The sequence below is a fragment of the Cynoglossus semilaevis genome, chromosome 13, assembly GCF_000523025.1.
Source record: "Cynoglossus semilaevis isolate Cse_v1.0 chromosome 13, Cse_v1.0, whole genome shotgun sequence".
Classification (NCBI taxonomy): domain Eukaryota; kingdom Metazoa; phylum Chordata; class Actinopteri; order Pleuronectiformes; family Cynoglossidae; genus Cynoglossus; species Cynoglossus semilaevis.
In genome coordinates this window covers 7,704,669-7,718,580 of record NC_024319.1, presented here as the reverse complement: position 1 = coordinate 7,718,580, position 13,912 = coordinate 7,704,669, and the positions used below count along the sequence as shown (strand labels likewise).

The following is a 13,912-nucleotide window of genomic DNA, read 5'->3' as shown; positions in this document are numbered from 1 at the left end:
TCTGTGCATCAAGTGATTTTAGAGCTTTTTGTACATGATTTTATCCAAACTGTTTGTTTGTTATTCCGCGGCTCTTTAAATATGGACTTGAATTGGTAGTTAAAAAAAATGGCACGTCTCGAAAAACCCGATAAATAAAAATGACATAAAATGATTTAGTTTTCTTACAAATTTGAATTTACATTGTCAATCATTTTGATAGATAGTCATATTTCTCATATAGACATTAACTGTTAACCAATTACAAGAACTGGTTAAAGATTGGCCCTTATTAAAAATCACTTCATTCCAATATTTTGGAAGAAATATTCCCATTTTCTTGTGTATTTATTTAAACTAAGAAATCATGGTTGTATTAAACTTTCTATGACATTAATTTATATTTATTAAATATATTTATTTATTTCATTTAGCGATTGACTGATGCGATTAATTTATATTTATTAAAATATTATTTATATGAACAAGGGAACTTTTTATTTCATTTAGCGATTGACTGATGCAGCTGAAAAAGAACCTCAGGAAATAATCGGGGTTGGCACAAAATATCCAACAAAGCCAGGAAATATAAGAATCTTTGAGAAATAAAAAGTGAGGCAGAAAAGGACTTGAGTTGACAGACATCAAACAGCTAAAGGTCAGCCCACAGACTATTGTTGGCAAACAATAGCAAAGAAAGACAGAAGTTACATAACAAAACCCTAAAAATATATCTGGAATTTACAAAATAATAAACTAAAGGCAAAAAAACAGTAAGAAGTTAAAAGATTATTGATATATACAATTGTATATAATTTAATAATAACTAATATATAATAATATATTATATTATTTATATATTGTAATATAAAATAATTTTATCTATATACATTTTTACATTTTGAAATGATCCTTTCCTCACCTGGGTTCTGTTGAAAGCCACGCGAGCAAACACCGCCTGAGAGATTCCCGCTCTCTTCAGCTCGTCTCTGACCCACTGGTAGATCTCGGAGGACACCTCTGTGTTGGAGGACACCTGCGGTTCCAGGGGTTTGTTGTGGGAGTTGCGGCTGACGGGCGGATGGTTAAGATACTGCTGCGACAGCGACTGCTGCGCCAGCAGCCGGTTGACTGCGTACTGCTGGTTGAGAATCTGAGCCATCACTAGCTGCTGGTTGACCAGCTGTGGGCTGATGGGCGTAGACACCAGGCCGGGGTGGTGCAGGCCAGGGAGCTGCGGCTGTCGACTTCCTGCCTGACCACCGTGCGTGGGAGGACCGTGGGGCAGAGGCGGCACTTGTGAGGAGGGGGTCTGCTCCGCCGTGCTGCCGGGAATGGGCTGCTGCTGCTGGGAGAAGCCCAGATGATTGTGGTTGTGATTGGAATTGGGTGGGGACAGGTCAGAGAGACCGTCGATGTCTGCTGAAGGACGAAAGAACAAACGAAGAGAAGGAAACCATTATTTTATAAAGAGCTTGAGTCGGGCAACAATCGAAAATCAGAAAATCCAATCAAACTAAGGGCTGAATCAGAAGTGAAAGACAGATATAAAAAAGACTGCCGGAAAAGGGCTTCGTTGTGTTTGACCTGCATCTGCCTGACTGAAAATTAGCTTCAGGACGTCGTGAAGTATCTCATGAGAAAACACAAGTCTTAGGAAAACATTGGTGGTTGTATAAGTTTGTTAAAAGTGTGGGAGTGTGTGTGTGTGTACACAGAAGCAGAACCAGTGCTGATAAATCGGATTCTCTCTTTATGTCCTTAATTCTAAAACTAGGAACACAAGTCCAACAATGCAGGGTCTAGGAAGGGGAAATAGAGAAAATCACATAACGTCCTCAATTCAAACACTTTCCAAATATAAGCTTATAAATTCCAAGCGTTCCAAGCCCTTCAGCGGGATTTTTGTTGTTTCAGAATCACAGTTTAACAAAGTGCAAACAAATTGTATGTCTTTTGTTTCATGATTTGCAAGTATCCAAAAGACAAACTAAATATCGCAGTTGTTTTTCAATTTTTGAGTTTATTTTAACAACAATTTGATCTATTTTATTTCTTCATCCAAAGTCAGACGATTATTTCCTCAATGATCATTTTCCAGCCCTTCGTTTTTAAGCACATTTCCGATAAATCCCAACACTTTCAGGTGTTTCAAACCCACCGGTACAGACACTGACATTATCACGGGTCTTTAACTCCTTTTAAGACAACTCTCTACAGTCTGCAATTTGAAAGATTTTTAAAAGTATTTAAAAGCTATTTATGGCCTCAAATGTTGTGGCAATCTCTAATTCCATAATGACTGCTGAGGAGCATTTGAAGAAAAGGTTTAAATGATGTGCTAAGAAGATGAAAACAATAATTTAACGTTAAGGGCACTGCTCACAATGAAGTGTACATTTCTCTTTTTGCGTGTGTGTTTAAGGGCGACGTTACAGTCAGTACGTGCCGCGGCCTCCACATCTGCAGGAAAGCTCCGTTAAAACACTGTGCAAAATAAGTAAGTAGTTGAAATAGTAATGCTGATGCGGATATGTTGTTCAATAAGATAATTCTTTTCAATAGATGACAGATCAGGAGCGTGGAAGCTTTCCAAATAAACAATAAATACGTAGATGTTGTTGTTTTTTGTTTTGTTTTTTTTCCTGACTGACATGACACTCAGCCAAAACGGTTCTTATTGAGTGTTTGTGGAAAACAAATGATGTGGGGTGGGAGTAGTGGAGGTGGTGTCAGAGGTGTGGGGGGACTGTGGGAAAAGAACAAAAAGAAAAAAAAAAATCTGGGTAATAATCACATCTCTCTTCCCATAATCCCTGGCATTCCCTGGCTCTGGCAGTCCTATGGCGTGTCTATTCATTCATATGTGAAAGTGTGCATAGACTGCTGGGGGGCATACACGCAAAACATACACACACACGCACGCATACACACACACACACACACACGCGCGGAGGCATTTCCATGCAAATTGAATAGAGAAGGGGTGACAGAAGAGAACATGGCAGGCCCTGGGAGAAAAACAGGGGGCTGCCACAGAAGTGGGAGTCCTCGTGTGGAATCCTGCCACAAAAGAGCCCCCCGGATTAAACACACAATGGCAATGGGATGTGGTGAGCAGAGGGAGGGAGTGAAGAGGGAATACGGGAATGAGAGACGTACAAAGTGACCTCACTCTCTCTCTCTCTCTCTTGTACTGTTATGTCAAAACACAGGGAGATGTGGCTGGCTGTGGCCTCAGATGCTGCAGCAGCAGCAGTGGCAGCAGTAGCAGCAGTAGCAGCAGCCTCAGTGTCAGCTGGCAGGGCAGCTGTAGAAGACACTGCCAGATACATGTGTGACCAGGTGCCTATGTCCTCTTGACGTAAGACTCCAAGTGCCTGCTGTGTCAAGAGGTCTGGGGAGTCAGTTCAACCCCAGTGCAGTACTGTTCTGCAGCGACTACTTGAAACTCATTCTTGTTGCAGAACGATTTATTTTTAGGAATCTAAAAGTTTTAAACAACGTTCTTAACATAACTGAACCTTCATTTGTTGTTTTTTTCAATTGCTTAAAACATATGTTTTGGGGCAACTCCCACGTTTATGATGCTGGTTCAGAAACAAAACATACTTAAAATAAGGTTTAACAGTTTGTAAAAAGTCTGAAATGACCAGATAGGACTCCATTGCAAACACATTTTTCTCCTGAAAAACCTTAGGCAGGGGTCTTAAACTCCTGGCCAGGGGGCCACATTCCAGCCACGACCAAATGTCTATAATGATTAAATATTGCTGTTTAGGAAATATTTTTAATATAAATTTCTTCTTTGAATGTGTGAAAATTTTGTGCATTCATTAAAATCTGATTTAGGAACGGGGGAAAAAATAATTGTTAGCATTTGTACAATTTAATTATACATTATTTATAGTGCTGAATAAAAATATATTTGTGTTTTTTTTTACACATTTTTTACCCTTGCTTTATTGAGCAGTGGACCTCAGCTCATTTGTGTTTAAGACCTGACCTAAGGTATTATTTAGCTAGGGTCTATCTGCTGCCACTGCCATCTTTTGCCCATCCATCACCCTCACTCAGTAAAGGGTGGAGAAGTTCTGAATGAGGAGATTGAGATTTGCTCATTTGGATACAATAAATGTGTGTGTGTGTGTGCATATTTGTGTGTATTTATATGTGTCTACGTAGCGACATACCTAGTGCATTGGAGCGTGGGCTCTCCCGCAGGACACACGTGCCAAGGTAGCCCTCCAGCTGGGATGTTTGGCGCATGCCTGCAGTATTTGGAATCACACAAAAAAAAAAACACAATCACACACAAACAGAAGGAAACACATAGGTAACGTTACAATGCAACAGATTTGTATCAGAATCATCATTGATCATTGTCACGAAGAACATGTGCTGTGGAATACATGGACTACATCTGTTTGAACTGAATACACAGTTGTACTGAAGTAATAATCTCTCACTTGTACGTATAAAAAAACCTCGTGATCTGAGATAAGATGTGATTAAAACATGCTGTTAGCATGGATACTATATATCTGTGTCATCGCTGCAGCGTCACGAAAAGTAAGAGAAAAAAAAAAGATTGTTCAACAGATTGTTAAAGATTTAATCTGGAAATCAAAGTTACCGGCTCGGTAACACTAAGGAATTGTTCTTAATCGAAATGCATCATCTATCAGGATTAGATCTTCAGCTGTGGTGAAGGCTGCTCCCTTCATATGACCTCATTTCCTGGCAGGTCAAAGGCACTGGTAATTTTTTTTTTTTTTTTTTAAGATAATATTGAGCATGTTTTGGTCAAGGATTTTTAAGGATGTAATTGAATTTCAGACAAGGCGGTGGACAACAAGATTAAATAGTCGCTTTTTGATCAGGGTTTTAAGCACTTTGCAAGCACTCACAACATTTTCCAGGATGAAGCTTTTTCTTTATTTTCTAGAAAAAAAAATCCTTATTTTGAAAACTTTGGTGTTGAATTTAAAAATGCTGGTTTCAAGATTTAAAAAAAGCTCTCATGATTTTGTTTTTACATTGGAAAACATGGACAAAATATTGAGAGTGAAAAAGCAGGCCGTATATATTGCAGACCATTAATAACTTGTGTCATCTGTCAAATGTGAAATATAAATGTCTGATATTCCAGAATGATAGAAATGTCTTAGTAACATGTATCACAGAGTCAAAAATGCGAGAACGTCTACTTCCAGCCTGGTTTAAGGACGACTTAATTCTAGCTTAGTTAATGCAACGCTGAATAAATCAGTGTAACTCTGAGCTCAATGGAGCGATGTGGAATTATTAGATAACTGGACAAAAATGTGTTTCTGCTTCACACAGCAGCCGTGGCTGCGGCAGCGGTGGAAAGACAAAAACGTTGGACAGTAAGGGAAAGAATTGTAGTGGTGACTGCTGTGTGTGTGTGTGTGACGTGCAGCCCTAAGTTTTGCTTACCCATCATATCTTTTGTCTTCTTGAAATGTTTATACCAGCGCCCGAATTCCTGACACTTTGCCGCCGACACATTTGCATAGTAAGTGCTGTTCACAATGGAGGAAATCATACTCTAAAAGAGAGAGAAAGGAGGGGGGGGGGGATGAAGAAAGGCAGAGAATTTAGATTCTAATTGTGTCAAAATGAAAACATTATATTAAAGCATGTGAAACCTGCAGTAAGACTGTAGCGCGTCAATACAAATAGGAGGCAGGGAGAACGTGAAATGTAGAAAAGCATCAGACCTGCGGAAATGTCCAATTCATTTCTTTTTGTTTAGATGAGACAATACTGAGGTCTGAAGATGGGAATATGTAAGAATTTGTCAGTATTGGGAAAGAAAATAAAAAGTGAAGGAATATCAACATCAGTTAAATTAGCTAATGGCCACAGACGAATCTCTATTAAAGCCCCATCTCTTTATGCACTCTGAAAGATGAAACGACAATAAGCAGTCAGATGAGGCCGGGCTCAGCGGAGATGTCATTGTCGGCTGTACGTCTGCTGCCCACCTCCATCCCAAGAGAAATGCAGCTGGAGTGTATTAGCAGCTACGAGGATTTCAAGGAGGTCGGAGAAAGCAAGGACTCATTAATAGGGACTCTCACTGAAATTGTCTACGATTATGTCATTTGAGGAGTTTTTGATGCAAAAAGCCAAAAACGGAGTTGTGGTATTACAGGTTAGACAAGACGTATCCATCAGGTAAAAGATTAATGTAAAGTGACAGGCTGCAGGGGCTCCATGTGAACGATCAATTGCTGTGTGAATTGAAGAGTAGGATGAGAAAAATAGCTACAATAGCAAAATTGGCAAATACACATGTTAGTTGAGTAAAGGCACACATTCAAAAGTAAAATATAAAGCAGACAGAGCAGAAACATTAGTATACATGCTAAAAATTAAAATAAAAAGTGATGAGCTAAAATAACATTCAGTTGTGTAAATTACCCAAAGAACCCAAAGCACCCAAGATGTGGTAGTGTATGCAAAAGCGTCATAAATAAATTAATAATAATAATAATAACATTAATAATAATAATAATAATAATAATACAAAATTTGCTGTTTTAATATTTGCCAAAAAATTTGGAAAAAGCCAGTGTTATGGAAGGTGAATAATCAAACACCAATGCAGCGATTTTTATGTTTTCCATTTACAGTAGAAAAAAAAAGGAAGAGAGAGGTGATTAAATATCAGCATCTGTGGAGTCGACTGATGCACAGACACAAATCTCGTTTATTTATTAACACAATCTGTTGAAGACTAAAGGACTGTGAGCAGATTGAGGCGGGTGTAATGTTCATCTGCTACCATCTTTACCTTCACACTCGACTTTTTGCCCTCTCTACTTTTACTTTAACCTTCCTCTTTTTGCCTCAGAAAAACACAGGATTTTTTTTTTTTTTTTTCTCAGCTTCCAGTTTCATTAAAATGAATGTTTTAACACCTCGGCGGCCTGGGGGCAAACAGTGAAGATGGTGCAGGAGAAATTGTTTTTGATTGTTATAAATATTCAAAAGAAGCATACCATCTGTTTTCAAATTACAGGTATGCCATCTTTATCATTTTCTATAATGTATGCACCAGGAGGAGGGCTGGGGAGCTCCTGGCTGAGCGGCACAACATCGTCTGCCGTGACAGTAGTGATGGTGGTACGGACGTTGAGACACTCTGGTTCCCTGACTGTTTTTCAGGGTCAGACTTTACCGCAGTTCAGGAGAAACTCTGGTTCTCTGACTGTTTTTCAGGGTCAGACTTTACTACTAAGTTTGGTGCAATAAAAAAATGCTAAAGTAAGTTTGGAAAAAGGAAATTGTCAACAATGTATCTAAAAGGTAAAAGAAAGTACAATTATCTTTTAAAATGTAGGTCAGAAATGATTTAGGTTAAAAAATGACGCCAAACAGAAGTGAAGCTAAAATGTAGCCTAGAAATAGAAATACAAGTTTAAAGTCAGCTTCAAATAGCACATTAGTTTATTACGAGATAAAAAATAGAGCTCAATGTTAAAAAGATTTAAGATTTAATTTAATATGCTAAAATAAATAAAACAGCCAACATGTAGAAATGGCAAAATGTGTCATAAATTAAAGCCCACTTTCGCCAACTTCTCTGATTTTTCTTTGAGCCACAAGCTCGTCATAAACTTTTTCCAATGGTACATTTGTTAATTTGGCAAACGTTTTTATCCAAATTAACTTACAAGGGGAGCATAAAGTTCATGGCTTCACTGGGGCTCAAACGCACAACCTTCTGCGTGTAAAGCAACAACCACTAGTAGACCAAGAAAACTCCAAAAATAGTAAGGCACTGGCATAGAGCGTGTCAACATTGCTCACTGCTTTGTCATCAGTCCAGTCTCTCACAGCTTTACACCAACTGCTCGGTCCAACTTACACACAGCAAACACAGGTTGTCAGAAATGCCGGCTGTGTTACCTCACTGTACAGGCATTACAGGGGAAACAAAAGTGCTTGCGTAATAATGTTGATAAGTAGTGGCTCTTTGTTTCCCTGTCAGTTTGACTGATTTAACAAAAGGACTCCAGCTACAACCACTAATCACTGCAGACGTCAGCCGACCCGCCCGCACCAGGTAGAGTCTGTTTGGCTACTTTCTTTTTGTCACGCTAATTCTTTTTTTTTTTTTTTCTGAATAGTCACAGGGAGCAGAGAGCAGGAGTCACACTGGCGGCTGGGCTCGGTGGGTGCCAACTACACTGTGGTGCATCACGCTGGAAGGGTGGGAAAACAAATAGAAGCAGTGCAAGCAGACATGCAAAACAGTCATTTCCAGGTTGATAATTAGGAGCTGGAGCCAGGCTTTCACTGAAATCCTATAGATTTCTTCTTTTTTTTTCAAGCAATCCAATATTTTGAGGCTTACGCAAACACAACTATGCTGCACGAAGTTAACACAATGAAGAATTGTGAACACTGTCATTTTACTGACTGTGTGAACACGCCAGCAGCGCTGTATGTAGGGCAGGGGTCACCAACTCTGGGTCGGAATTTTATCTGGACAGACACCTTGGGAGCCGGACACTCAAATCAAATCAGTTGGTTTAATAGTGGAGAACACACAATATTTTCTCCTTGATCCCCACAATTTTGGAATCTAGTCACGGGCCAGACTGGACAGTGTGGCCAGTGACCAGTTGATAATCACTGGCCTAGTGTACTAATAACACACGCCATCTCGCAGGTGACCTAGCCCATAATATTCCAGCCCTGGCTTGTGTCCAGGCATCATACAAAGAGCGCCAGGACAGTACAGAATACGTTGTACAGATAACTTTAGGCCCAAAAAGGTCTCCTAAAAAGGTGGGCATATTCAGTAGGTCCTACTCCTCAGACAACAGCCACAGGGCCATGAATGAATAATGAATGCAGTGTTTCTATTTATTTCTGGAACATCTGCTGTGTAAAGGTTTGTTGTTGGCTGCAGGTACCTGGAGTTATTTAATGAATAGATCAGGCCCTAAAAGAGTCTGAAGAACTTAGCCACGGTCCGAACAGATCAAACTAATAAACTCTTCGGGCAAGGACTAAAGAAATACTCCGGTGGAGAACTGGCAATATTTTAAGTCAGCCAAGTTCAACTATGTTTTCATGGTACCTGTGTTTACTGACGCATGATTCATGGCATTAAATGAAATGCACATCATGTGTTCAGATATTAAACTATTTCATTTGACACATGCTGCCTGCAGTTCAAGTTCACTGCCACAGTTCAAGTCTGGGAAAAAGAGAATTAAACCTCGATTCGATCTGTTAATGTCACCTTTTGGATTAACGTGGATACAAAGAAACAAGTGCAACCAGGATCAACTCCTGCTTGTGCCTCTGCGTGTGCAAGAGCCACTGCACGTCAGAAAAGGGTGGTTTTACTATTGATTTACAGCCTTGAAGGGGGAGAAAAATATTTGTGAATATTTGGGATGACTATTGGTAAAGCAGCAAACCACACATTCCTGTTTAACTGGGTTGGAAGAAGCCAACTCCCGAAACAAAAATCCATCTGACGACCATATATTAACACGCAGAGAATTCCCCCTCTTTAAGTAGAGGAGGATAATGAACTCCTCTCCTCCTGCCTCCTGTCTTCTTTTATTTACAGTATATCTAGGCTAAAGCAGCTCCAGGCAACAAACAGAACAAGCTCTACCTCTTTTTTTCCCTCTTTCTTCTCCTATCTTACCCTCCTTATCTCCCTCGCTCCCCTCTTCCTCCGCCATCTTTGACACAGATGTTCTAATAAACGCTCCTCATTAATCAGCGCTCTCCCTCAATACATCACTCTACCTCTCACAGGGGGCCGCCATGCGTGTATGTGTGAAATAAGGAGCCCGCGCACACCCATACACACATTCGCATGCACGGACACACACACACACACACACACACACGTACCCTCTCACCCCCCCTCATTCCTTGCCTGCCTCTTCCCTCTCACCCCCCCCTCATTCCTTGCCTGCCTCTTCCCAGTGCTCTGTCACACACACATGCATCGGCACTAAGTGAAATCAAGCAAATAAGCAGAGGCTCTGCTGCCATTACAGTGCCAGCCGCAGGACTCTGTGTGTGTCTGTGTGTGTCTGTGTGTGTGTGTGTCTGTGTGTGTGTCAACAGGTAGCATGGCTCTGAGACTGTGTACCTGCACGTGCAGACGCATGTGGGTGTGCACGTGTGTGGAGCCTTTAAGTGATAGCCATCTGCAGCACTGGGAGCTTATCAGCAGGACCAGGAAGTGGCACTGGGTAACTATCAGTGCCCAACATCTTCTCTACAAACCATCACAAGACAGGAAGAGAGAACGGCTGTGTGTGAGTGTGGTTGTGTGTACAGAAGAAAGGTTACTGTAGCCACTGCACATGGTACACCACGTACAGGCCCCCCTGCAGTTCCACACAGATTGCACACTTACACACAACAACCATATTCCAACTTGTCTTGAATCAGCTGTGGATTTTGCAATCCCTTTTCCTTGCATTTTAGCAGCGATCACCTATTACACACACACACACACACACACTCCCACACGCCCACACTCGGGCAGACAGGTTGAGAGCAGAGTTGGTGGAAAGGCCTGAGAAGATGGCACTTTGCTGACGATTTTGCTGCTACGCAACACAGCAGCGAGTGAAGGATGCCCAGGAGGGGGGGATGCCCAGTGAGAGAGAGGTGATGATGGAGCTGGATGGGGCGAGGGTGGTGCTGTTGAAGGTGGTAGGGAGAACACCGTGTGTTGCCATAGTTTCGCCAAAGCTGGGCAAAAGGGAGGTTACTAAGCTTGGTTGCAGGCGCAGCATTTGTAACCTATCAAATACTATTTGAGTGGCTGACTGATGGTGAGAGGAAAGGGTCTGGTGGGCAGGTAATTTTTACGTTTTTTTTTTTTTTCTCCTAATATTTGAGTTGAATCTGTGAGAAGCTTTTAGCCTTTTGTATTGGAATTAACGTAGCTGTACTTTTAGATGCTCCGTACTGGTCGCCTTTATTACCATTTAGTTTTTTTATAGCGAGACATATAACAGAAAGGTGTAATAGAGAACAACCGTAGTTGTAAAATTTGGACAGAATTGGACATTTGAATTTGAGTATAAAAAATGGGACATTAAAAGCCAAATATTCAGTGCCTCATTTCTCAGCTTCGATCTGGGTGATCCTGGTTTTCGTTGGTTACAACTGTCAGTTAAAAAGTCAGCCTTCGTGTGTAGGAAATTCTGCTCCAATCAAACAACAATAGGCACGGGTGGAAACTTTCTCCTCTGAGTTTCTTTGTGCAAACCGCAGGCCAAATACGACAAAGGAATGAAACTAAATGTTTGAAAAGGCACCAGACAAAAGCGGCATTTCACCAAAAACACCCCCTCCTCGCGTCTGTGTTCAGAGGTGGGCTAATTCTCTTTTACTCCCTCACTGTAATTCTCTCTCATCCGTTTCACCTCTCTCTTTTCGGATCGGGATTATGCCGCGGAATATCAGCAAAACACTAATCCGGAATATAAAGGTGCCAAACTAGGGACTCGCTATGGTGACGCCCCCTTTCTCTGCCCACTGCTTTTACTTTTGTGGCGCCTGAGAGGAACTCAGTGAGTTTGGTCAAACACTGCTCTGAATCTCACCTCCACCTCCTCAGACTAAAGGCGAAGATGGAAGGAGCAGAGCGACACAGGGAGAACCCCTTAAATATGGCAGGGAGACCCAGGAGCCAGTTGGATTTTAGAGGAATAAATCTCCACGGCGGGGGTGTAGCAGGACACGCAGCATCACACTGAGGAACAGATGTCAAGCGCCATTACGGTGGCCATGTCTGAACAGGACAGGCACAGATAGATATGTGGAATACAGATATGTGGAATCAATCTGGATAGCAAGTGGCAACAGGGAGCAGAGCTGCCCAGTTAGCACACTAAATGTAGATGAAAAAAAAGAAGATATTTTGATTGAAAATATATCTAAATATCCACTGTAAAAATACTATTTTTGGGATTTAACTTTTGCCTAAATTATAGTCAAAAACGTTGTCAAAATACTACCTGTACTACAGTGTGACATACTGTAGCTAGAACTTAGCAAAACCATATCAATGTCAAAGAAACTCCAGAGGTTGTCTGGGTAATAGATTAAATACTGTAGCAAGAAGATATCTAAAAAAATGTATTTAAATGTTATTTACAACATTTAATAAAAATTACCCAAAATGCCCCTGAAACATACTTTACAGGGGCAACAAAAGCCTCTAATAAAAAAGCTAATCTCATAACCTTGTGTGTACGTGAGAATAAAGTGTCTGTGGGTGAGATGGATAACTGTGTGTGTGTGTGTGTGTGTGTGTCTGTGTGTAAGTGTGTACTCGCTCTCTTCTGAGCCGTCTTCACATATGGACCGTAAACAGGGTGATTACCAGACCGGGCTGAGCTCTGCCTGAATGCCATCCTGGGACTCTTTACATCATCAGTGCGCTGCTCATGCCCGGCTAAACACACAAACACACACACACACACACGCAAGCAGACTGTACAGATACATACACCCACACAGACACACACAGAAGCTGCAAATGAGGGTCTCCGGGTGACCATGCGGTGGCCTAGAAGGAGTTCTGGCTCCTACGCACATGTTTCAAACTAAACACACACGAAGACACATGTATACGTGGGTTTGATATACGGTGAAGAAAAATCACACACACACTTACTCAGACATACAGACATTATTGGCCCCGGTGAGCGATATACTGCCGTTTCATTCCATTCACTCCAGAGCTGCCTGTGTGATTTACTGACTGCACCTCCTACTAATACAATATCCAAGCTACTGCTGCTGCTTCCACACAACCTCCCTGGAAGCACAAACCTCATAATATATAACAGCTAACCATGTGAGTGAGCCTGTCTCCCACCTGATGTCAAGATTTGGTGAGTGTAACATAAAAACACCTAAATTTAGACAATGATATTTAACATAGACTCGTAGTATCAGCGTCAAATTATTCAAATATATAAGACCAAAAAAAAGCTAGAATCCGTTTAAAAAAAAACAGCGGAGGGTTAAAAGCAGACCAGAATAAGACAAGAAAAAAGTAAGGATTGCAATATAGAAAAATAATTAAAGATTACCCCACAACTGCAGTAAATGTGGCAGGCCTAGATGTTTTTATATGAAGTCAAACACACAAAAGCTACGAAAACAAATATTATATGAAATATATCAAATATTATTTATATTTGACTAGAAATTCAAATCAAAGTAGGCTGAAATATATATAGAAAGTTGTTTAAAATGTCCTGAGAAATAAAAAAAAACTGAAACATTCCAAAGAAATATTAGTAACACATGAGCCCTGGTATATCACTAAAAAAGACCAAACTGTTACAAAAGTAATAAACATTTGAACAATCTACCTGGAAAGATATAATTTATCCAAAGCTGCAAAATCCCATAATAAAACATACAACACTAAGTATTTTTCTGTTTGCGATAGATTTGGATATTCTGTCCTAATTTTTGTTTGTTTGATTTGGAATAAGCAGACTGGTCTTCAGCACCTGTGATAAGGGACATTCTTTAGCCAGAGAGCTCTGATTCATGTCTTTGAGTAACTCCTTGAGGGCGTTTCTTACTGTAGAGTGGCTCCACTGCTCGGGTGGAAGGTCCTCCAGCTTAGGACAACTGTGGAGACACACACAGACAGAGGCCGAGACGGAGAGAGGGTCAGTGAAGGAAATAGAAAAGAAAGAGCAAAGACTTGAGAAACAACAGTTTAACTGCAAATGGAGAAAACAGTCAAACCTGTTGTTGACAATAATACCAGAAAATCACATTGTTGATATATATTTAGTATGTATTTAATATTTCAGCTTTTTGTAAAATTACTTGTATACACCTTTTTTATTACCTTGGCACTTTGGGAATACTTTCGAGC

General features: G+C 40.6%; 1 protein-coding gene across 6 annotated transcripts in view; it reads right to left on the bottom strand.

The window, feature by feature from the left end:
• satb1b (SATB homeobox 1b) overlaps positions 1-13,912 on the bottom strand; it is an 81,916-nt gene that overhangs the window by 30,386 nt on the left and 37,618 nt on the right. For 4 of the 6 annotated variants that reach the window (XM_017038100.2, XM_025061244.1, XM_008323283.3 and 1 more), the window contains 4 exons: positions 13,536-13,659; positions 5,440-5,551; positions 4,173-4,250; positions 902-1,401 (listed from right to left, as the gene is read on the bottom strand). In XM_017038100.2, the coding sequence (XP_016893589.1) occupies positions 902-1,401; positions 4,173-4,250; positions 5,440-5,551; positions 13,536-13,659 (814 nt within the window). The remainder of the gene's footprint in view (positions 1-901; positions 1,402-4,172; positions 4,251-5,439; positions 5,552-13,535; positions 13,660-13,912) is intronic. The other 2 variants (XM_025061242.1, XM_025061243.1) reach the window with 2 other exon arrangements.